This window comes from Nelumbo lutea, chromosome 8 (assembly GCF_056320005.1).
Source record: "Nelumbo lutea isolate HS-2025 chromosome 8, American lotus-T2T, whole genome shotgun sequence".
In the NCBI taxonomy this organism is placed as follows: Eukaryota; Viridiplantae; Streptophyta; class Magnoliopsida; order Proteales; family Nelumbonaceae; genus Nelumbo; species Nelumbo lutea.
The window spans coordinates 33,235,585-33,261,953 of NC_142691.1; the positions used below are offsets into that span (position 1 = coordinate 33,235,585).

A 26,369-nucleotide genomic window follows, 5' to 3' on the forward strand; every position below is an offset into this window, starting at 1 on the left:
AAAAAAATAAAAAACTAAAACATATTTACTCATGTTAACAGTTCAAGGGTAAAGTTAGAATTAGTATGAGCATAACAAACATTTAATGCCTATCTCCAGTTAAAAGTAATGGAAGGGGTCTATAAGTCACTTTATTCCCAAAAGTCTATTCAAGGGTAGGTTAAAGTTGAGGGGAAGTTTAAGGCCTTCCTAGAAAATAGCATATGTATTAAGGGTAACATGGGTCAGGTTAGTTCTTTTCCAAGGCAGGACCTAGAAACTACCCTGTAAGGGTTGGAACCAAAACCTACCCTACCAAAATCAGTTTCAAGGCTAACTCTGACATCTTTGTGGTTCTAGAGTCCACCCATGGAACCTGTTCTTTTTTTACTAAAAAAGTGGAACATGTTCTTAAGAAAAATTCCATAACATTAAGAACCAGATCTGATGGCTATATATGTAGATTTTAATATAGTACTATATGTTATGCTTTTTAACATTAAGAATTATAAATGCTACATAATTACATAATCACAAATTATATCATTAATATATACTATTGATTAGAAATCACAATCATAAAATGTTTAAACTTGATTTTAAATAATAATAATAATATAATATAATAATATAACAATATAGTTCAAAACTTATATTACCTTTATTAATAAAATTGAGTAATTTAATTTGTAGATTATCATAATATATTAATGTATAATTTAAAATTATTATAATTTGAACTTTGTAAATATTACCTTTTACATTACTTATTTAACACATTTAAATATTATATTGAAGAAAATTATGATTCTACTTAAGTGGCTTAGTGGCAAATGAGACCATCGATTTTATAAACATGATTGCTTGCGTTCAAATCTTTATATCTTCAAAGTATTTTTGGGTTATTTTAAGGCAATTTTGGTTGCAAGGTTGGTTCCACCAAGATCAACCAAGGCTAGTTCCACAAAACCAATCAAGGATGGTTCTCCAAGTTAGTTTGGGTAGGGTAAACTCCAAACCCTAGAACCGGCCTAGATGGGGATCAATTCCAAGTACTTAGAACCAGAACCTACTTGGTAACAAATTAGGTAGGGCTGGTTCGAGGTAGGGGTGCAACTTGGGTAGGCTCAACCCAAGGTTGAACCGGCCTAGCCCAACATTTTACACCGGCTGGGCTTGGATTTTTTGTCCTCAGGCTAGGCTCGAGCCCAAGAAATCAAGCTTTTCTATTTTTCAGGCTAGGCCCGGGCCTAGCCCTTAGGTAGCTCGAACTTGGCCCTAGCCCAGCCCAACTATACACATATGTATATATATGTTCATTACACGTACATACTTATATATATACATACATATTTGTATATAATATATATACACTTTTATACATATTTTACTTATTTACATACATATATACATAAATATATGTATACGTACGCGCGCACACACACACACACACATATATAATTTTAGAGTGGGTTCTTTGACCAACCCAAGCCGGTCCGAGCCTAACCCTAGTTCATCAAATTACAAAGCAGGTTGGGCTCAGGTTGAGATAATTGAGCTTGACCTCGGGCTTGTTCTAGGCTCAAGCCTTGAGCCCAAATTTTAGGGTTGGGCCTAGGTCAACCATAAACCCGGCCCAACCCGCCCAACTTGCACTCCTAGCTCGAGGTTAGTTCCATTCAATTCCAAATAGAACTAACTCATTTGCTCACCCCTAGTATATACAATGTGATACAAGGTGATACATATCAACACTATGAAAAGGTATGAAAATGTAGAAATGTGGCCTATACCCACTCTTGTAACTATGGATATTGTTAATCTTATGTGTTTTGATGATAACAAACTCATTGAGAGTACTAATGGTGTGACTAATTATGTAATTATTTTAAGAAAAGCCTTTTTGAACTTAAACTGAATTAAAACTAAAATGCTAAACAAAGATGAAGCATAGGCTTTATTGAGTTAGGTTCTTGAGATTTAGGATTTCATCACCAAACTCTCCAACCATTAAAGCTTCAACCAATCAGGCATGATAAGGCTACTGAAGAACTTAAAGAATTAGAATTGCTCTTATTCATCATTTTCTATAACAACTCATTGAGGAGGAAGACTGCAATAAGTTGTTTTCTAATTGTGTTAATTTGTAGGCACTTGATGTAATCAATTGTTTAGATGTACTCTCTTGCTGCTCAACAAGATTGAACTTAGGTTAGGAAACCTTACAGGCCATTGGCTAGAATAGGTTTGGCTCCTAGGTTTTATTGGACTTAAAATGAGTTTTATAATTTTAAAAATTTGTTTTGAAATCCAATGGAAAACATCTTAAAACTTTCATGAAAATTTCCAAAGTCTCTTAGTGTTGGATTACCTAGGCTTTGTAGTATAGTCGACTAACTGTAACAATTGAGACATGGATTGGTAGGACTAGGAAACATAGTTAAGTACCCTAAAAGGAATTCAACTACTTGTGACAACCAAGGCATAAAAATGCCATGGCATGGACAATTTCACAAAAAATGTAGTCAATTAACCCAAAAAAATTGTGTTGAAAACTGATACCAAACAATTTATAAGAGGAACCAGTTGATTGGGGGAGAAAAGAAAAGATTGTTCCCTTTATCAAATAAATGATTAGCAATTTTGATAGTTGACTACTTCGAAGAAAAAAATTGAAAGTTTAAATTATCTAATGGCTAATACCCTCTTTGAAAAGCCTTTCATCAAGTTGGAACAATTTTAAATTGTTACAAAGAATAGGATAAAAAAACCCTTTAACAACTAGAAAATGGTCACTTGCTCTCAAATCCTTTATAAATAGAGGACTTTAGCTTGATTAAAAATGAAAGTAGAGGAATCAAGAGAAAAACAACCAATGCTTTCTTTGTACAAAGTATATAGTTGTTTTTCAAAGAAAGCAAGTAAGCAAATGTTAATTTTGTTGAAGAGATTCTTGAGCTTCAATAGTTTTAGAGATGAGAAAAGTTGAGAAGCTTTTGAGCTTGTACAATCTCACCTATCTAATGTAGATTTCTTCATTAAGTTGAGCATCTTTAGAGAAACTCTTGCAACTAAATTAGTTTGAACTTGTATTGTTATATCTACCTAAAAAAGGTTTCTTGTTGTAAACCCGTTACTATGCTATATTAGTGATAGCTTGTGAGCAAGTAGGTGGCACCTCTATTAAGTCCAACTACAATGTCTTGTATGCACCTGTAAGTCCTTCTAATTAAGTCTTATTATAACTCATAAAGTCCAACTAGTTAAGGTATTATAAGCACCCCTAAAGTCCTATTGAGGGTTTCCACTAATCTAGCTGATTAGTGGAAACCCTCAATAGTGATCTGAGGTATAACACATAGACAAGATTGTGTCTTTTATGTATGCATTTTATTTTCTTTAAGTTATTATAGTTTCCTTGCTTACTAACTTTATTAACATTCTCTATTAATTGCACTAACTTGATACTCGTATGGTGTTGCAATCATTGCACTTATTTTGTTTATTTTTGTTAGATCTACAAGACACAAGATCTCTTGGTGTAGTTCTTATACTACTAACCATACTAACATTACTAATTGCACTGATCCTTTGGTTTAGTAGTTCGAGTTTTATTGCTTATGAACATCTTCCAACTTCTAACCATTTATTCTCACTAACTTACATTTACCTTTACATTTATAGTTGTGCTTTTATTGTTCATTTATTATTCAATTATATCATTTACTTTTAGTAGTTAGGTTTGTCCATAAGATTCCATTAGCAGGTTAACAATTGCTTGAATCTCAAATTGATATTACTTGTGTTGGTCTGTAGATGGTCTCAGCTACATATTGGTGGTTGGTCCTCTCTCTCTCCAACTACTAATCTACGCACACATCACCCGTGCAACTACCACTTACTTTTCCATTTAATCTACTTTTAGCTACCCTTTATATTTTGCAGTTCAATGTTTATATTTATTCACTTAACTGCATTACCACTAACCCAATAGCAGGTTGTGCATTTGATTGTTATATTTCATTTCAATTACTATCTTCTCATTAGTAGTTATTTACTTCTATTGTGTCATATTTGTTTAACTGCTAACCCCTATAGCTCCTGCTATTATACTGTTAATTTGTTTCTTGTAGCTACAACTATTGATTCAGCAAAAAGGTTAATCATTGAGAGTACTATATCTTGACTAACTGTTGAATACACTGACTAAGCCTTATTTCGCTGTCTTGTTTGAACTAACAGAAGGCTTAGCTTCAGGTTTAGGGTGAAGGGTTCTACACCCAATTTGCTTTTATCAATATTAGGTTTTGAAACTTTACCCAATTCACTCCCAACTTGGGTAAATCCATCAGTCCCAACAGATATGATATGCTCGTATCAGCAACATCATATTGATATTTTGATCCATGTTTCTATTTTGGTCTATTAGATTTTTAGATCTTTACATTCTAATGGATTTAATATATTTTAGATTAATTATATATTTATGTAAGTATTAATGAGCAATTTAACTTACAAACAATAACCTATTAATGGCCCATAAAATTGATTTTAAAATGCAATATAGCCATTAGCCGGTACATCAAGATTAGATGATTCTTGTCTTAAATATTTAGTATGTGTTAATTGTACATATTCATATAATTCTATAAACCACTTTAACTATATGTTTCTCATGTATTTATGCCCTATTCATGGTAATTTTGAACCTAGAATTTAGTGTTTGGGAATTATAAGGACTTCATTGATGCATTCCTACAAATTGTAATAAACACAAACAAACCACTATGCCATATTCAATTGTTGATTATAATTATATGTATTTTTACTCTTAAGCAAATATGTTTCTTCTTAATGGATGCTCATTATAACTAATGTTAAAATTGAATATTAAAATTTATATACTAACAAATATTAATAGAAATTATATTGATTTTCTGAAAATTAATACACATTTTACTTCTTCCATTATCTTCAATAATTAACAATTTGTCCCTATATCTCACATTTTAGATAAACTATTGAGGTATGGATTTGTATGTTTAAATAACTTGTTTCCTTTACAAGTGTTTAAATAAAGGACCATATAAATGTAACCATGCATCTCTTGATTTTTTGTATCTATATATATATATTCAAATGTATCCCGAAACATCTCTTAAAATTATCATTCCAATACAACTTACGTTCCAATACTTTGAACCTTGATTGTACCCAAAACATGAATGTGTATCATAAAATTACCTTGTCTTAAGTTGAATATCATAAAATTACCGATATGATTCTTGGTACCAATATTTTGAACCTAGATTTATCCATGTGGTTGTAAATTTGGCAGTTGTTAAATCTCAGGTAGCACATCATTGGGCAATGTTGCTGACACCTGAACCAACCTGGCCCAAGTTGCACCCCTAGCTTCAGCAGTCAATTTTCAATGTATAGCATGACTGCTGAACCTAGGGGTTTAAAACAAAAGCAACTGCATCGTGGGAAATCAGTAAAAACAAGATAACCATTTTTTATTGAAAATAATAATACAAGTGTTTTCATAATCATTATCAACTCAAGTACAATGCAAAGATAACATCCCAGACATGTATTGCTTTCTGGTTTTCTTGTATTTCTCAAGCACCTTGTTGAAGCTCTGACATGCGTCCTCAAATGAGATGTCCCTACAGAATTTAGACTTGAGCTGCACAAATGCATCTTCTACCTCCATGTGTCTATATGATATGTAGTCTCTGAATTCAGTCAAAGAATAATTCCACTCTATTTCATCATTCATCTCTCCCAGCAGAAAAAGGTGTTGTATCCATTTCATCTGTTTCCAAATATCTTCGTTATTTCCAATGGCTGCTTGTACCCTGTTAAAAACTTCCAAATATCTCGACTCCCTGTCGATTTTATTAATTACATAGCTGAACATTTTTCTATTCAGATCTAAAGAGTGGAGGGGAATGGCAGCAACCATGCAAGTTTTCCGGAATTTAGGATCATGATCTCCAATTAGCCTGATTGCAACATGCAACATATATACCGAGATGAAGTTCAGTGTTCCCATCAAAGAACTAGGATCTGGGGACCTTTTGTGGTTGTGGTTCCAACAATGAAGAGCAACATGAGCAAATCCCTCCCACCTGTGACAAGCCAGAACTCTTTTTAACATTTTGATGAAGATGCAGGATATCAATCTCATATCGCTTCTAGCTTGATCACCTCAAATCCATGTAATCTAAAATCAGAAAAATGAGAAAAACTAAAATGGCCAGGTCAAAAACGTAGGGCAGCTCATGTAATATTACACTGTTTTTATGATGCGACATCATCTATATATATATATATATATATATACATGTAATATTACACTGTTTTTATGATGCGACATCATCTATATATATATATATATTAGTGGCAAAGCTCACTGACATGTGAAGTGTCCAGGACATGTCAGTGAGCTTTGCCACAGACTGGGCCCAGAACCTTATGTTAGTGTCAACACCACCACATATCCATGTAAACAAGTTGAAACGAAGATGTGCAATCCCATGTGCAATGCAGGGCAAGGAGGCATAAAAAGAGACGTGCCAATTGATACTGCATTTCAAATAAATACTAAAGCATGTCGTGTGCACCCAAAAAAGAATACAACAAAAATAAGCCGTAATCTTCTTGTTGACTGAAGACCGAGAAAAAGAGACCAATAATTGATACTGCATTTCAAATACAAATACAATGCACACCCATCCTTGCAGGTGTATAATCAAGGTTTCTTCCAAGTACAGGCAACACCATTGTTTTCCCACCTTCTTTCTCTCTCTGAATAGGAAACATCTACTTTTCAAGAAATCCCAGCAATAAAAAGTACAACTGCATTTAGTTTCAAACAATGTAACCACTGGTAAGTTCAGTTTATTACAAGGGCCCAAGGATAATGTCAATCAGAAGAAGCCAGATAAGCTCAAAAAAAATAAGGGTTTTCTTTTGACTGCTGTCATGATTTTATTAATCACAAATTTTAAAATAGACATTTAACCCGACAAGGATGCAACAAGTAGGATCCACCCAGTAGAGTTTCCTCATCAAATTGATCATCTGGATTCACGAGCATGTGCAATAACCCTGCAGTAAACACCTGTTGCCACTACAGTGGCTTGTGCTAAAAAACATTTGTCTACTACAAAAAAAAAATTCATAAACCATTGATTTAAAGCAGCTAAATCTGTTAGAACCAACGAACCAGAGAAATGGGGAAATTAGACATTCTAACCAGCATCTGAAGTATCATCTAGACGATTACCAAAAAAAAAATATCTAGAATTGACCAAGCAACCAATACAGATTTTGGAGGGCTATCACTGACACAACTGATGCAGGTTAAACCCAAGCTTTATACTCTGAACCCAACTTAATGAAGGACAAAATAAATTAAAGGACAAGCAAATGGGGAGCAAAGAAAAAAAATGTTGATGACTATTCAGAGACTACAATAATAAAGAAGTAAAAAAGAAGGAAGAAATGGAGAACTTGGGAAAAAAACTAAACCCAAAGGTAAAGACTCATTCAACCTACATATATAGGACTCATTTGACCTGTTAAGGAGGAATCACTCAACTCTCAAGGAGGCCATAAGCATTCAATATAACTCAAACTAAACTCTAAAATCCTTCTCATTTTTAGGAGATATAGATAAACCTAAACTACGCACTCTCCTACATGCATTAATTACTTAGTTTATTAAGTTTGGCTAAGGTTCTTCCTAGGTGCATAACAACAAGAGTTATATGGATGCATACCCTATAGAACCATTTAGTTCACCAAATTGGGAAAAAATAATGTTGGCAAGCACTTACTCAAAAGGAGGTAAATTTACAATTTTCTATACACTAATTGTTATCTCATGCTTCTCATCTTACTAGATAACTCCTGTTCACCATTTTGGAAACCTATTGCCCAAGTAACCAACTAGGCTGCTGGAATTTTGGGCACCAATCATTATAGGGCACATTTAGACCTAAAATTAGGGATCTTAGTCTCTCTTTTTATGTACGTATTACTTTGAACCACTGGATTTAATTCAATAAACCTAGCTAATTTCCTAAACATTGTGTATTATAGTTCTTATTCAATCTAATAATATTTTAATTTGTAGTTTAATAGTTCACAATGAACATGTAATCAATAGTATTTATGTATTAGATATACATTATAGGATATTAAGAAATAAATAATATAGACATGTGTATGTGGGTGTATATACATGTCATCAACATCACCATTATAATAGCCATCATCATCTAATCTTTGTCGTTGTCAACCCTAACATTTAACAACGGAACAAACCTTTATCTTCAAAAGCAGATAAACCAGTAGAAGTAGAACCATTTAGTTCATCAAATCAGGATGAAAATAATGTTGGCAAGCACTTACTCAAAAGGAGGCTCAACCTCAACTCCAAGTGTCAAGTGTAATGAAAACCCAGTTGATCCATCATCAGCAGTGGATACACTATTATCTGTGACAGTACATGCCTCATGTGGACAACCTCTAGGAATATACAAAATATCACCTTCACTGAGCAAAAATTGCATGTGTTTAGATTCAACACAATCATCCTCTGACCTAAGAATGCAATGAAGAGGTTCATACAATCGAGGTAATTGGACTGTTGGCCTAGAGAAAACTGTCCATTTCTTAGTTCCAAGCAGCTGGCAAACAAACACACAGTGATCATCATAGTGTCGAGCCAGACCCTGAGATTGAGGTGGAGTTAGGTATAAATTGGCACCTACTGATGGTTGACCAAATAGAACAGCTAAACTATCTGCTATGGCAGAGATGTACTCAGAGCGGAACTCCATCCCACGCAGTGAGATTGTATAGCCCTCTCTGTGCGCTTCTTTACATTGCTGAATAGCAACAGCATCAATAAGTTTAGGACCACTGATGAAGGAATTCATACATTGCTTAAAGAAGTGCACCTCTTTTTTCAAGCTCCCCTGTTTGAGTCCATAAATTTCCTCCACTGCTTTTATGACACAAATGTCCTGCCCATAGATCATAGGACAACCCAATTTGTCTCTCACCTCTTCCAGGAAAACAAGGATGTCAAATTCATCTGAGCAGATAGGTGGACAAGAAACCAGATTGCACAAGATAGAAGAAAGGAGAGAATCAACTGTTCCTTTACAATTGAGTGACTGTACTAGAGGATTGAAGATATCTTCATGGTCATTTGAAGTTTGCAAGTGATTCCTTAGAAGACATGGTGAATCCTCCCAATAGCAAAGCATAAATTGTTCAAAGTCAGAATTGGATGGACCAAACATGCTTTTCTTAACCAACTCAAATATGCAAGCAATAGGATTTTGATCAAGATCAATAGAAAGTCTGAAAATGCTTTCTGCCAGATGATTTGTTCTCAAATTACTAAAATAATATCTCCCTTGGCTGCAGTCCACAATGTCAATTAGAAGCATTTGAGCCTGAACATTTCGCCATAACTCTTTCAAGTAATTCAAGAAGGTTTTGCGGAGCTCCCGTGGGATTTTTGACAAATTCTTCAAATTGCATGAGTTGATGAGGGTCACTGCTGTGTAAAGAACTAAAATTGGAAGCTTGCCTGCTGTAAGTCCAATTCTGGGGTTTATACTATCTCTAGTGTCCGTTCTGCATAAAGAGACAGATTTGGCAGGAGAAACTACAACACGAAGAAATTCAGACCTATTGGATATCAGATCGGAGTAAATATATAAAATAGAATTGAAGGCAAAAGCACTTACAATATAGAAATTTATCCCTAACAATTAAAGAAACTAAAATGACAATGTGATTTTGGAGGGTTAATACCAAATACCCAGTGAGTGGAAAGGATCCACAGAGGTGTTCATATACAACAAGAGAGTAAATTATGTTGAGAAAAGATAACTCTTGAATAAACTATTTCAGGAAATGCCCTTGGAACATATAGCTAAAAAAAGTTATTCCATTACGAGTAATCTGTTTAGGATGAGATCAAAAATATGCATCAAATTGAAATACATAATTGCTCTAGTTCAATCATCTTGAGACTGTAGACTAGGAATGCTCCTATTGTGAGACCTAAGTATGTGGGTTTTGAGCTGTCTATTTTATTTATTTTCTTTTCTTTGGCTGAACGGACCTGGGTCGTGTGTATTATTTATGTATTTCTAGTGCTGCCACCCATCCAGGGGCAGAGTTGTACTTTATCTCTTATTAGCATTTCATATAAATGATAACATTAGGGCTGGACAGACACAAGCTGCCACCCAGTTTTCAAATTCTCTTCTTCTCCAATTTTTCTCTTCTTTTCTAATCTGAATGTTTTCATGGTATCAGAGCAACTGATAATAGGTTAGAACCTGATTGTATCTCTTATTCTTGCTGCTCTCTCATTTGTTTTTGGTGTTTGTACTTCGTTGCTGATTTGAGAAGGAACCCTAGACCTCATTGTGGTTCACTCAAGCAAATCCTAGGGTTTTTCCTTGGATGATTCTCCAAGGAGGCCCATTGTAGATTTTCTTGTGCCCTACTAGGGCAAGATAAGAGTGAAGTAGTCCTTTGACTACCAGAAACACATGAGATTTTCAGATTTAGCTGTTGGATGTCAGAAAGAGGCAGTCTCATAGGCCCTTGTGACCTCTTGAGTGGGAGCTTTTTGCAAGGTTACAAGCAGAAAGCGTTTCTTGTTGCTCTTTTCTTCATTTTTGGCTCTCAGTTTGTAAAAGACCAAGATGCCTTCTAACACAAATCAGGTCACATCTAGAGATTTCAGATAATTGAGGGTCTCTCAAATATTGGGAACCCTTAACTATCCAGCCTACAGATTGCTAAGTGTTTCTTGTTGCTCTTTTCTTCATTTTGGCTATCAGTTTGTAAAAGACCAAGATGCCTTCCAACACAAATGAGGTCACATCTGAGATTTCAGATCAATTGAGGGTCTCTCAAATATTGGGAACCCTAAACTATCAAGCCTACAGATTGTGAAGTGTTTCTTGTTGCTCTTTTCTTCGTTTTGGCTATCAGTTTGTAAAAGACCAAGATGCCTTCCAACACAAATGAGGTTACATCTAGAGATTTCAGATCAATTGAGGGTCTCTCAAATATTGGGAACCCTAAACTATCCAGCCTACAGATTGCTAATGTGAGGTTGGATGAGTGCAACTTTAGGGAATAGGCTATTTCATCTAAGTTATTCATCACAGGACGTGGACTGCTAGGGTCTATCAAAGGGAAAATTAAAGAACCCAAGGGAAGGAACCTGAGTACAAGATATGGTGCAGAGAAAATGCAGCTATCATGTCTTGGCTGTTTTCCTCTATGACACCCAAAATAACTCGAACTGTTTAACATTATCCTACAGTTCACAAAATATGGGAAAAACTATAGAATACTTGTGGACTGTAATCTTAGTATAAAAAGAAGAAAAACAGTACACAAGGGAGAAGAGAGGAGAAGAGAGGGAGAAGAATGAAGAGAGTTTTGGAGTCAAAAAATCTAGCTTGGTGGCTCTCATTAGATTGATATAAATAGGGTAGCAATGAACTATTATAACGTACAAGAATGCCCCTATTTAAAGAGCATGTGATTTAACATGTGACCTCACTTAAGTCATCATGTGACACACGTGACTTCTATAACACTCCCCTTCAAGTTCAGTTATGCAAATCAATTGTGCCATGGAAGATGAAAGCCCTTAGTCAAAACATCGACAAGTTACTCCTTTGAGCTGACATAGGATGTATACACTTCACCCTTCTCAAGTTTCTCTCTTATAAAATGCTTATCCACCTCAATGTGTTTAGTTCTATCATGTAGAACTGGGTTTGCAGCTATGTTGATAGCTGCTTTATTGTCACAATAGAGTGCCATAGGACTATCCACAATAAAGCCCAACTCTCCCATCATGTTTTTGATCCAAAGAACTTCAGCCATCCCATGAGGAGGCATGGCTCTATATTCAGCTTCTGCACTGGATCTTGCGACCACATTTTGTTTTCTGCTCCTCCAAGTAACTAGGTTTCCTCCCATAAAGGTATAGTATCCACCAGTGGATTTTCTATCATCCACAAATCCAGCCCAATCTGCAGCAGTGTATATATGCTTCCACCTTCATATGGTCTTGCTTCTTATATAGAGGACCTATCACCTAGATATTCTTTGGATACTTGAAGACCCTTTCTACAAGCTCAAGATGAGCAACCTCAAGGGAGTGCATGAACTAAATAAAAATGCCCACTGCATATGCAATATTAGGCTGAGTCGTGTCAGCCAGCTTTGCCCCCAATTTACATGCATCTTGTAAGAAGTCTAGGGTATATTTCCTCTAAGAAATGAAGATACCCTTCTTTGAACAAGCAACATCAATTCCAAGGAAATAATGAAGAGGCCCTAGATCTTTCACTTCAAATTGTGTACGAAAAAGTCCTTCAATTTCTATATTTCACTATCCCGGTTTCCTATAAGAATAATGGCATCCACATACACCACCAAAATTGCTACTTTGCCTTGATCTCTTTTAACAAAGAGAGTATTATCTGATTGGCACTGCTTGAATCTAACTTGTTGTATAGCCATGTGAAATCTACTAAACCAGGCTCCAGGAGATTGTTTTAGCCCAATTAGCACGAAATCCAAGTGATTGAACCATATATACCTCTTTCTCCAAATCCCCATTCAAGAAAGCATTTTTTGTGTCTAATTGATGCAACTCCTAGTCGAGATTACTTGCTAATGAAAACAAGATCCACACAGTGTTCATTTTAGCTACTAGTGCAAAAGCTTCTACATAGTCAATCCCATACACTTGAGCATACCCTTTGGCCACCAATCTAGCTTTGTACCTTTCCACCACTCTATTTGCCTTATATTTTACTAAAAACACCCACTTACACCCTACTAGCTCCTTTCCCTTAGGAAGATCAACCAACTCTCACGATTGTTTTTGTGTAGAGTATTAATCTCCCCTCGCATTTGCACATGTCCATTCAGGGATGGTTAAGGCCTCTACAATGAAGGTGAGACAAGGTCATATGACTAGTGGGCAATAGGATGTTTTGTGATGCCTAACCTAACACCCTTTCTGTGGTCAATAGGAATGCCAAGGTTACAAGATCAATAGCAATAGGGTCAAGAATATCAATTGGAATGATGGTACTTGATTGAAGATCTGCCTCCAAAGAATCAAATGGTGTTGACTACAGTTGTGGGTTGCTCCACATCCTTCAAACTCTACCGGTCCTTACACTGGAGGAAGAGGAGGAAGTTGGACTTGTCGGACTTGCTTCTCCTCCACACTATGCTCCCCCTAAGGAAGTCGAAAAGAAAGGCTTGGACTCAAAAAATGACACATTCATGGAAACAAAATACTGATGGGACATAGGATCATAACATCTATAACCCTTCTAAGTGGACAAATAGCCCAAAAAGACACATGGAATAAATAATTTTAGGGTCAAGTTTGACATGTGAAGAGGATAAATCATGAATAAAACAGCGAAAACCAAAAACATGCATAGGAATAGAGAATAGAGGAGATTAGGGACATACAATACTGTAATATTTTGGAAGTCATGTGGTTAATCACATAGGTTGCTGCAATAATTGCATCCATCAAAAAATGTTTGGGGACATTCATATTCAACATCAGTCCACGTGCAACCTCTAAAGGATGGTGATTCTTCCTCTCCGCAACACCATTTTGTTGTGGTGTTTTAGGAATAAGAACTTTGGTGGAGGGCATATATCATATGCTGAACAGGAATGATCATCAATCATACTAATAAAATATCTATACCCACCCTCAAAAGGTACAGCAGTAGGGCCCCACACATGTTTGCTAAACAAGCATCTATTAAGGCTAAAGAAAAGAAGAAAGTAGATGTCCCCCATCTACACAATTGAAGCCTCAAGTAATTGAACTTTGGACTTCAAGTGAGGAGAGTTCTTCCCTCGTGGGAAGAAAGTCATTTTTAATCAGAAGTCCCTTACTCTTACTGAAGAACTTTCACAACAATCTTCAATGATGATTCGTAAGAATAGGTCCAAGACACCTCCAAAGGCTAGAAAGCCACAAAATAGTACTCCCATTGTCCTTGTTGATTTTGCTACAAAAAGATCAAAAAAAGTAAAATTGGACATGGAAGCTTGAAAATGGGCAATCATCTCTGGATACATGTTTGCTAAACAAGCAGATTTTTACTTCGCACCAAAGGCATATACCATGCCTAATGAAGAATTTAAGCCTTATGAAGGCCCTATCACTAGAGCAAGAGCTCAATTGTTGCAAAATTCTAAAGACATTTCAAGTTCCAAGTTTGACCGGTGAGTCTGTCATTTCCATAGTCAATCTAATCCAAGAAGATCAGAAATCTTCAATTCAAGAAGATGAAGTTGTGGATGAAATTGCGTCGCAATTGCAAGGAATGGCTATGCCCTCAAGAGAAAACCAAGAGCTATCTCCTATGACAATCATGGTGACTGTTACTTCAAGTTTAGAAGAGCAAATTCAAGATATGCAACGAAAGATGCCAGAAAAGGATATAGAAATTGCATCTCTTGTTGCTCAGTTGGAAGCTCAAGCAAGCACATCTACTAGAGAATCATCTCAACAAACAACATCAACTTCTACTCTGCTCCTCAAATAGATCTAAAGACACTTATTGCAAAGGGAATAAAGGAGTTCCAAGCACACCGCCAGTCCTTCGTTATAGGAAACCATATCTTGCCCATTATGACAAACTTCCATTTCCTCCAGGATATCAAAAGCCTAGTTTTGAGAAGTTTAATGGAATAAATGGGTCGGCTCATGAACATTTGGCTCATTTTTATTCTGCATGTGGTGAGTCAGCAGTGTCGGACGCCTTATTAAGGCAATTTGTGTAGTAGAAAAGTTTGAACAACCTGTTTTGATATAAAAACTATAAAAGAAAGGAAAAAATAAAGGGAAGAAAAGGTTTCAGCTGAGTAAGAGAGAGAAGAGAGACAGAGGAGAATGGGAGAAGCTCAGAATTAGGTCTGGTCGCCCCTTTCATTAGATTATATACTCATAAATAAAAGAGAAGCTCAGAATGGGAGAAACTCAGAATTAGGTTTGGACAAGACAACACTACTAGGGTTTACCAACTGTACCAAGACTATTTCAATTTGCAATATGGGAATCAGAGTCTTGAGGACTATTATGCAAATAAGAGAAATCTGCGAAATGAGTTGAATGTGTATCACCCTCTTATACCTGATGTCAAAATTCAACAACAACAGAGAGAGCAGTTGGATGTGACCAGATTTTTAGTAGGGTTGAAGTCTGAATATGAACCGATAAGGGCACAAATACTAGGTGGGTCTGCTCTTCCCTCTCTTGAGGAAGTGTTTGCTCATCTCCGAAAGATCTCAATTGGACCCACAGAGAACTCCACTATATCAGATAGGTTTGCATGCAGCAACGAGAGAGGGAAGCCATGGAGGTAGAGGAGGAACTAGAGAAGGTCAACCTGGCCATGGTAGTCGTGGTGGACCCATGTATGGTCGTGGTGGTGGTGGCATGTACAGTCGTGGTGGTGGTCGTGTTGGAGGAGGTGTACATATTGTGGTATGGAGGGACATACTATCAACTTCTACTATGATCTACATGGCCCACCTTCAACCTGGGCAAATCATGCAGTCGTAACTGGTGGTGGTTCGAGACAAAAATTTCAACATACTGATCAGATACCCTCTATGTCTACAGATGCCTCTAGAAAGGAGATGTTGAGTGTTCCACGGGATGAGTATGAGCAGTTCATTTAGGGTACGTCTCAACAGAACATGGCTAACCTTGCACACTCAGGTACGGCTCGTCTAGCATCCAAACCTTCCCATTGGATTATAGATTCTTGAGCTTCCGATCATATGAATGGGACTCTAGGTGTGTTTTCATCCCTTTCTCCATCCTCCACATCACAATCTGTTACTCTTGCCAATGGCTCTACATCTTCCATATGTGGTGTTAGTAATGGTGATAATCTGTTACTCTGGAGATCCTCAGTTTTATATGCTCCCAAGTTTCCCTTTAACCTGATGTCTGTTAGTAAATTGACTAAGTCTCTTAATTGCTCTATCACTTTTTACCCTTCTGCTTATGTGTTTCAGGATCTCAAGATAGGGATGAAGATTGGTGGAGAGCATGAAGCTGGTGGACTGTATTACCTTGATGGAGGTGGTTCGACAACAGCCCTTCAGACATCTCTTTCTCTTCATCAGTGGCACTGCAGACTTGGTCATCCGTCTCTTAAAGCTCTTCAGTTACTTGTTCCCTTTAGTCCTAGAGTTGATAGTCGTATATCGAGTCATTTTTCTTTAGTCCATTCAGACATCTAGGGTCTAAACAGAATAGTGTCTTATACTGGTTACAAGTACTTTGTAATTTTTGTTGATGATTATTCAAGGATGACATGGCTTTACCTTATGAAAGAAATGAGTGAATTGTTTTCTATTTTCCAAAAATTTTATGTTGAGATTCGCAATCAATTTGGTGTACACATTAAAATTCTCCGTTCTGATAATGGTCGTAAATATTTTTACACACCATTTCAAAAATATTTGGAACAACATGGCATTATCCATCAAACCTTGTGTCGCTACACCCCTCAACAAAATGGGGTGGCTAAGAGAAAGAACCGTCACCTTTTGGAAACTGCTTGGTCCCTCTTACATCATATGAATATTCCCAAACACTACTTCCTTATTAACCGCATGCCCATGTCTATCCTTGAAGGTCAGTCTCCATTCTCTGTTTTGTTTCCCACTTTGTCTCCTTTTCCCCTTATTCCCAGAGTTTTTGGATGTGTGTATTTTGTTCATAATCTTGGGCCTGAAATGAACAAGTTAGATGCTCGATCCACTAAGTGTATCTTCCTTGGCTATTCTAGGACTCAAAAAGGGTACAAGTGTTAAAATCCTAGTTCCCGGCGTTCTTTTGTGTGTCCTGATGTTACATTCTTTGAGTTTGTTCCTTTTTTTCTCTAGGTCGGATGTTCCTTCTCTTCCATCACTATCACCTCCCCTTCCAGTTCACATTGAGGATCTCGTTCCTCTTGTTCTAGTTGTGATCAAGTCTTTGCCTCCAATGCAACTACCTACGGAACAACCACCCATCCATTAAGTGTATACACGCATTGTCAAGTACCGGCACCTCTTCCAGCTTCATCGCCATCAATAGATCCAGCTGTTGTTCCCACCCCAGCCCCACCCCCTATTTTTGACCTTGATCTCCCTATTGCTTTGCAGAAAGGTAAATGCAGTTGCACTCTTCACCCCATTTTCAGTTATGTTTCTGTATCTCACCTTTCAGCTTCCCATCGCCAGTTTGTTTCTATGTTATCATCTGTCTCTGTTCCCAAGGATGTCTAGGAAGTTCTCACTTCTCCAGGGTGGCACCAAGCAATGGAAGAAAAACTCTCGGCCCTAACTCGTACTCATACGTGGGACCTCACCACTCTTCTGCCTAGTAAGCATGTTGTAGGCTATAAATGGGTGAACACTGTTAAATATTTGTCTGATGGGAGTGTTGAACGGTTGAAAGCTCGGTTAGTTGCCAAAGGTTTTTTTTTTTTAATCAGTTAGTTGCCAAAGGTTATTCACAGCAGTATGGTATCGAATACATAGGCACCTTCTCCCTAGTTGCCAAAATTGGTTCTGTTCGTGTTCTGATCTCTCTTGTTGCTATGTTTGATTGGCCCTTGTTTCAGCTTGACACCAAGAACGCCTTTTTACATGGTGATCTCCTTGAGGAAGTGTACATGGAGCAACCACCAGGGTTTGTTGGTCAGGGGGAGAGTGATACAATGTAGACTTAAGGCTATTTATGGGCTTAAACAATCCCCCCGTGCATGGTTTGGTAGACTCAGTGAAGTGGTGAAGAAGTTTGGCATGAAACAGTGTCAAGTTGACCATTCCGTATTCAGCTATGAGTCCAGTGCTGGGAAGATCCTATTGATGGTATATGTAGATGATATTGTTATCACAAGCAGTGACAGACCAGGGATTGACAGTTGAAGACTTGCTTGCATGATCACTTCCAAACAAAGGATCTTGGCAAATTAAGTAGTGATGCAAGTGAGGAGCTTGAGGATCCAGGAAGGTACAAAAGGTTGGTAGGTAAGCTGAATTACCTAACCATCACTGGACCCGATATCTCATTTGCAGTCAGTGTAGTGAGTCACTTTATGCAGAATCCTTGAATTCCACATTGGGAGGTGGTTCTAAGGATTGTGCGGTATTTAAAAGGAGATCCAGGTCGTGGTTTGTTATATAAGAGTGGAGAAAGTCTTGAGATAGAGGGATACACAGATGCTGATTGGGCTGCTTCCATATCTGACAGAAGGTCCACTATAGGGTATTGCACTTTAATTGGTGGGAACTTAGTGACATGAAAAATTAAGAAGCAGACAGTGGTAGCAAGAAGCAGTGCAGAGGTTGAATATAGAGCCATGGCACACACAACATGTGAACTAGTGTGGTTGAAGCATCTCCTAGAGGAAATTGGGTACTCGATTGACACTCCTATGAAGCTATATTGTGATAATCAAGTTGCAGTTCATATTTCCTCTAATCTAGTGTTTCATGAAAGAACGAAGCATATAGAAGTTGATTGCCACTTTTTACGTGAGAAGGTGCTTAATGGAGTGATAAGTACAACATATGTGAACACAGAAAATTAATGGGCAGATCTGTTTATCAAAAGGTTGAGTCGGGGAAGAGTGGACTACATATGTAACAAGCTGGGATTATATGACATATGCTCACCAGCTTGAGGGGGAGTGTTAGAGTCGGCCGTAGAAGGGTAGTATAGGCTTATCACATTAAGTTATATGTTAATTGTACTTATGAGTAGATCTTAAGTTAGCTGATGTGGCTCTCACTTAAGTGAGGGTATAAGAGTAATTATGGTTTGTTTAGAAAGGTATAAATAAAGTTTAGCCGACAAGAGATGATCGACCTTTTCTCTCTAGTTCGACTAGATCAGTTTTTCTTCTCTCCTTCTCCTCTTCTTCTTCTTCTTCTTCTTCTTCTTCTTCTTCTTCTTCTTCTTCTTTTTATTATTAGTAGTAGTAGTAGTATCTGAAATCATACGGACACTACATCTGAATTTTATCAATAAATAGCAAGAAATTTCAAACGAATCAATAGCAGGCAAGAGAGAACTTTCATTGTAGCCCAATAGCAAATCAGCTAGAGTATTTATCTACCATGTCTAGAAGAATATTGGAAAAGAAAAGAACCTTGTGAGGGCAAACCCACACATCCTCTTAGACAAATTTCTCTATCACAACTAGCAGAAGATAGCCAACTACCTCTAGGATTGATAAAACAGTAAAAAGGGAAAACAAGATGGGTGGTAAAATAGGATGAGAAAAAAAATGCCCAAAAATCAATACTGCTCCAAATCAAGCCAAACCAGATTCTTTTGATCAGAAAATATCATAAATCAAACACACCATGCCTCATACAGTCACTCAGTCTTGAGAGAAAGCTTTGGCCCAATATCATATAAATTTCTACAATTTTCACAAAAAACCTAGAAAAAAACTAATTTATACAAAAAAAAAACCCATAAACTAATGGGTATCAACTAGCAAATTTTCTTCCAATTCCAAGTTGGGGTGGCTGGTACCATTGCTCTTCCATACAGCCTAATGAAATCAACAGGTCATTGGTAGTGAAGAAACTCCCTCAGATTTCAGACTTGATATTCTGCTACCAAGTTCATTTATTGGAGGTTATTCTTGATGCACTTGAGTGTGTGGTATGAGAGAGAAAGAGAAGAGGAAAATGAAGAAAGAAATAAAATGAAAAGAGAATGGTGTTGGACTATTTAGACCTATAATGATATCTTATTAGATTAAGTTAATGAAAGGAAAAAAGACATCAATGCCCCTGTACAAGATATTAATGTAAAATATATAGACCAAAAACATGCATGCTCTAAGTTCGAATGAAGAATACAAGAAAACAAGGAGAATAATGGTGATATCAGTAGCATAAGTCTTATCCCAACTATAATGGAATCTGCTACAACAAGCTCGTTTTGCCATATTTTCTGTTAACTTGTGAGTCCTTAGATCTTTTTCTTGCTACCTCAGCCCATTCTCTTCTCAGACTTTCCCTAGATCTTTTAAGATCCTCACCTTTCAGTTTTCACCCCTTATAGGTTCAGTGGGTATTCTTCTATGCACATCTCCAAACCATCTAAACCTACTTTCCCAATTTCTGTTATTCTTCTAGTTACATTGTTTCAAGTACATATGTATTAGAATATAAATGAACCAAATAAAACAATAGCAAGATCCAAGTAAGAATGGATGAATTGATCAGCTTTAGTAGCAACCCTTTTGGCATGGCATGAGTCAAGACCATAATTTGCTTTGGGTTCTACATGGCATGCCACAACAGACCTATTTATCACAATTCACAAAGTAGACAAAAACTAAAAGAATACTGAGTATGGAGTTGATTATATGATAATCGAAGAAGGATTGCTGAGGATATCTTATCTTCCCCACACATCATGCATTCATGTGTATATTATCTTTGCCTTAACCATGAAGATTCAGTGCTGCAGGTTACAGGAGAACGCTCAAAGAGAATAAAGTTGATTATCTGAGATTGTAATAAGGATTAAAAAACAAGTTAAGACACTAGGACATGGCCATGGTTTAAACCACCAAGACAGAATCTTTAAATTCCATGGTAAGCCTCAACAAACAAGAAGTAATAAACTGAAATTTATCCTGTCTCTGCAAGGATCCAGAAAGAAATAGCATAAATGTACCCTACTATGTCAGAAGCAGGGTTCATTTTTATGCATGAGGTTAATTAAGAAATTCTTCAGAAAATGGTCACTTCTGCATATGATTTCCAACAAATGTCTGGTGCTTGGACTGCTTGCAATTAATGAAGTTATATTGAGACCTTAAGACATCAATTTCTGCAACACATGCCTTTGCTGTGGAAAGAACTGATGAAAATTCTCTAGCCAATAGTTAATGTTTCACCATGCTAAGTACATAGAAGGATTTCTTACTATAAGAAGAATTCGAAAACCTTTTAGATTTCATTCATGAGAAAACATTACTAAGCATCGGTATCTATCCAAATAAAAACATTAGTAAACATCAGCATGGTACTTTTACTCACAACACTGATCATGGACAATAGAGACATTCACCAAACAAGTAACAAATGGAAGATAACTAGCATCACCCCAGTGAGCAAGAATTAGAAGAAGATATAATCAAGGAACTCCAAATTGACTCAACACAGCAACTATGTATGAGCAACAAAAATGATTGAAAAGGATAAAACCCAATGAAGAATGTTTCAATTGGCATTCCTCCATCTATTTGAAGCTCAGAACAATACTATTGGGACCAAAGATTCTCCTTCAAACTTCCTATAATTGATATTTTAAACTTTGATATACAAAATTGAGAGCAAATGGTTAGTTTTCACATTCCAACCATCATGTTGTGGTTCAGCCATTGCTAATCTCCCCAAGTAAAACTTATATAAGCATATGCATCTTAATAAATATTTCTGTCTCAGGAAAATCGCCAAGATAGTAACCAAGATGTTTAATTTCCAACCATGTTTGAACCAGAAAGTGAGCCTTCTAGATTAGTAAGTTTCTGTAATTCTGTTTAGAGAAACTATCTGATTGTATATTTCTTTTTCTGTAAAATCCTTCCAAACTGATTATTTTCAACACTGATCCAACACAAAGTGTGCAAACCTGCAACTTCGCATCAGCCTCTTGTTCACCATACTTCTAGGATGCTCCTAAAAGGCATCCACAAAGGAACCCAAATTCAGGAGTTCTAGGAAGAGTCTTATTGAAATTCCATTTGAAAAATTCAAATAAATGACTCGAAGTATGATAGATGGTGCAGGAGCTTTGAACTACAGATCATAGTAAGAAAATGAAAACACACAAGAGAATCCAAAAACCAAAAGAAAAAAAAACATAAGTCCACGAAATAGGGGAAGAAGCTATTTCTTACTTTCAGGCAGTCCAAGAAGGTCCTGGATATGGATACGTTGAAGGGGATCTGAAAATGATGATGGTGCAGGAGCTTTGAACAAGAGAAGAACTAAAAAACCAACAAAATAAAAATATATCAGAATCTCTTCAGTAGATCAGGAGGATAAATGAAGAGGTTCGCTGTTCTCTCACCAGCACTAGAACGAGTTCACAGAAGAGGTTCGCCATTCTCTCTAATCTCCGTTGTGTAGATTTCAAGACTCCAACACAGACAATCAGATCCTAGAAACACTCAGACGCTCGGACATTTTGGACTCCTCATATCTCAAAAGGCTGTTGGTGGATGAAGGTAAATAGCCATTTCAGACTCCTCGGATAGCAGAAGGCTGCTGGGCTGGTGGATATTTCGGACTCCTCAGATCTCAGATCTAAGAATGGGAAAATGGGAAAATAGCCGTTACTCAGACCGCCGTGCCAGTGGATGAGGGTAAACTCCTTGCCTATTTCCCTTGATGAAAGAAGGGCTGATTTTTTACTTCGAAAAAATCAATGTAGTTTTCCACTCTCAAATCGATGAAAACCCTGAGATGTTTGCAAATTTACATCGATAATAAAGGTGTTTTACACCGTTTCCAAATGCATGGAATTGTGGACCGGAGTGCAATAATGCACTGAACCAGTATTTACCTAGTTTCCAAACGCAGCCTAAATACTTAATTGACCACTCCCGGAATCTCACATCCCAAAACTGCAGTATACTCCAGTTCTCACCTTTCCATACCTATACCAACCAAGCTACACTTCTCTAAATTAACTTTTCAAAGAGCTCTCACATCATCTAATCCTCTAAATTCTCCAAAAATTGTGTTGTCCATGAACTGCAATGAGAAACTACTAGATTTTGTCTCCCCACCAAAAAGTAAACATCATTGGTGACAAAGGGTCACCTTGCCAAATATCCCTAGATGTCTTAAAGAAATCTTTTGGGGAGCCATTAATTAGGATTGAAATGAGTTGTTCTCAAGCATTCCAAGATCCAATTAATCCCAAACCCAATCTACATGACTATAGGCCTTTCCAAATACAATTTAAATATAAAACCCTTTCTCCCCCACTTCCTACAATCCTCCACAACTTCATTTGCTATCAATTTTGATTCAAAATCTGCCTTTCTTTGACAAAAACTTCCTACTCTTCAAAGACCACCAAATGAAAAACCTCCTTGAGTCTAACTTACAACACTTTAGCCACTATATAAAGATTTGTGGTTAAACTTGTATGCCTAAGCTCATTTTTAGACATTGCACCCCTACGTATTTTAGTACCAAAGATGTAAAGGTTGCATTCATCCATTTACCAACCTTCCCCCAAATATAGAATCCATCAAAAACTTATTTTCAGATTCACATATAATTCCCCAATGTTCATGGTAAAAAGCCATGGTGAAACCATCCAGTCCAGGAGACTTTTCACCACTCATCCCCATCATAGCCCTCTTTATTTCTTCTAGCAACAATGGCTCCTCAAGCTTCTTCCACACCTCCTCAGGGATCTTCTCCCATTGAATTCCCTCCAAGACTGGTTTCTCATGCATCTTGGTAAAAACAAAGCCTTAAAATGGTCAAGTAGTATTCTCTTGATTTTCCCCTTGTATCTTATTTCCTCTCCCTCCACCATCGCCCTTGAAATCAATTTTTTTTCCTTCTTCTATTTGCCAACATATGAAAGAACTTACCATTGCCATCCCCCTCCTTTAACCACTTACACCTTGATTTTTATCACCAACAAATCTCCTCCCTTCTTAAAGGTGTTTGCAATTCCCCGTTTGAATCCACCCTTTTTAGTCTTTCAACATCACTTAACCTCCTTCCATCCTCTCTTTTTCTCTCCAATCTGCCCTTGATCTAATAAATCCACCTTTTTCTCCACCCTGCCAAAAACTTGAGAATTCCATTCATTCATTTTGCTTAAACTCCTTCCACCACTTCTCTATATTTTGCTTAAACTTCAGGTGAGTTAATGACATGTTTTCAACCCTAAAAGGTGTAGATCCAAAGGACATCTCCTCAGACTGTAAACACAGAGGCCAATGATCCAAGGTTGGTCTAGCCAGTGTGTTTGCTATCACCAAACCAAAATGGTCCTGATGAGACTATGAATCTATCTAACTTTCAACACACTACAATTTCCTGTAAATTAGACCAGGTGAATTAAGCATTTTGCAGTGGAATATCCCTAAGCATGCATTCATCAATAAAATCATTATAAATTCTCATGCTTTCCGTGACTCCAGAGGATCCCACATTTTTCTCAGCACAAAAACGCAGCACATTAAAATCTCCAGCAACACACCATGCACTCTCACACATTCTACTCACTAAAAATCTCCAGCAACATACCACGTAATACCCCACCCATTCTTCTGTGCACTCTATTTTGCTATCATCCCACACAATCAAAATTCCACCAGATGCTCCAATAAAAGGCAAAAAGGTCCATTATTTATTTTTTAATCCCCATATACTCCTCATCCACACATTATTGACCACTTCAACTTTTGTTACTTGCAAAAGAACCATAGGTTGTGTTTGGTATCATTGCTGCTTCTACTAGAAACATTTGAAGTTTATCAATACAAATTTTTTATAAAATATGCCATTGTTTACATAAAAAAAAAAAAATCCATTTTTAGTATGAAATGCAGATATCATTCACTTCTTCATGAAACGTCAAATTTGATGTTTCTATTATAAATGCCAACACCAATCCAATACATCCATTTTTTCAGTGGAAGTGGTTATCTGAGGTGATGTGACAAGACAATTTCTAAACAATTTCTCAAAAAAAATGTATTGATAAACCCCAAACGTTTATATTAGAAACAGCAAAGATACAAAACACAACCTTAGCCTCCTTAGAAAGTCTTTCGCCACTCTTCTTATTCGTGCACTTCCTAGACCTCCAACATTCCAGCTCACCATCTTGTGATGTTTTTAGATGTACGTAATATATATTTTGTAAACAGGGCTAAGAACGTGATAAATTCATGACTTGGCATATAGGCCATGTAAGCAGGGGAAGAATGTGTATACTCATATATTTGATAAGTACATGGATGTACAAACTGTTTCTACAAGTAATGAAAGATGGAACTTGAGCTTTGTTTTTGCCAAAAAAAAAGTAAATCAAAATTCTGTAATCAGCCTCACGTTGGTCATAAATAAGCGATAATACAAGTCTGGAACGTGGAAGTAAACATTGCACATAAAAAGAAAAAAATACACTGAAAAGCATCAACAAGATCAAAATACTCACATCAGTTTCTCTACAACACAAAAATCGCAAAGACGCGTCCGCCCAATCAATGTCGTTGAAACATCCAAAACAGCATTACAGGCAGCCATGGTAATTCGCTTACTCCCACTCGATAAAGCTGCCACTAAACCCTTTAAAATCTCAGCATCTGAGACAACCCTTTCATTCATATCCAACGATAAAAGTGTTGCTGCACCGACAATTTCAGCAGTGCGAGACGCAATTTCAGGGTTCCTGCAATAAAGGAAAGAAAAGAATTAATCGATTATAGTGGAATATGGATTAAAAAAGGATGTAGAACGGTTTTTGAGGGCATTACTTGGATCTTAGAAGGGCAGGGAGCAATGAAAGGAAATCATTTGATAGTTTTTGTGGGAAGGAGGGAGGAATGTTTGAGTTGGGGGTTTGGGTGAGGAGGGAGAGCTGGAGTTTCTTTAAACATTTCTTCAGGAGGGATTCACAGAATGGGTTGTCGAGCTTAGCAAGAGCTGCAAGCATTAGAGGAAAGAGAATAGTATCCATGCTGGATTGATCATAAAGAGATCTTTTCTTCCTCTTCCTTCTCTTGCCCATACCCATACTGGTAGGTTCTTGTTTGTGCAGTGCTGCTGCTCTCTGTATTCCAAAGCTTGAGAATCGATTAATTCATAATATAGGTAGCGGTGCAACTTGGCGGTTGGGTCCAACCCTTGCTTGACCCAGCTCAATCAATGCTTTTGCACTGCTTGGGCTCGAGTTCTCAAACTTGAAACACTTTAATGGGAATTTCATTCTTAGGGGGCCTAGAATACCCAGCCTCTCTCTCGCTAATAATAATATAAGGGAAAATTCCGGATAGGTACCTATAATTTAGGTTGAGTGATAATTTAATACTCGAATTTTCAATTTGGGACAATTTGGTATTCTATATTAGATTTTTGTCGGTTAGAGGATAAAAAGTCTTATATACCCTCAATGCTATTTCGGCCGATTAAAATTATTAAAATAATCCATCGAGCAATGCAAGTAGGAATGTTGTTCATACTTGCATTTACAGAGAACC

General features: G+C 36.9%; 1 protein-coding gene across 3 annotated transcripts; it reads right to left on the reverse strand.

Moving 5' to 3' along the window:
• Window positions 1–5,477: 5,477 nt before the first annotated feature.
• On the reverse strand, window positions 5,478–26,048 carry LOC148843752 (uncharacterized). Of its 3 annotated transcripts, none has more exons than XM_088956741.1 (4): window positions 25,647–26,048; window positions 25,328–25,561; window positions 8,407–9,645; window positions 5,478–6,116 (listed from the first exon to the last, which is right to left on the reverse strand). In XM_088956741.1, exons 1-4 carry the CDS (start codon window positions 25,904–25,906, stop codon window positions 5,543–5,545), a joined length of 2,307 nt encoding a protein of 768 aa, XP_088812867.1. In that variant the 5' UTR covers window positions 25,907–26,048; the 3' UTR covers window positions 5,478–5,542. The 3 variants fall into 3 exon arrangements, with proteins under 3 accessions (XP_088812867.1, XP_088812866.1, XP_088812868.1); XM_088956740.1 differs by having other exon boundaries at window positions 8,407–9,699; XM_088956742.1 differs by having other exon boundaries at window positions 5,478–6,211; window positions 8,407–9,699.
• Between the last annotated feature and the right edge of the window lie 321 nt (window positions 26,049–26,369).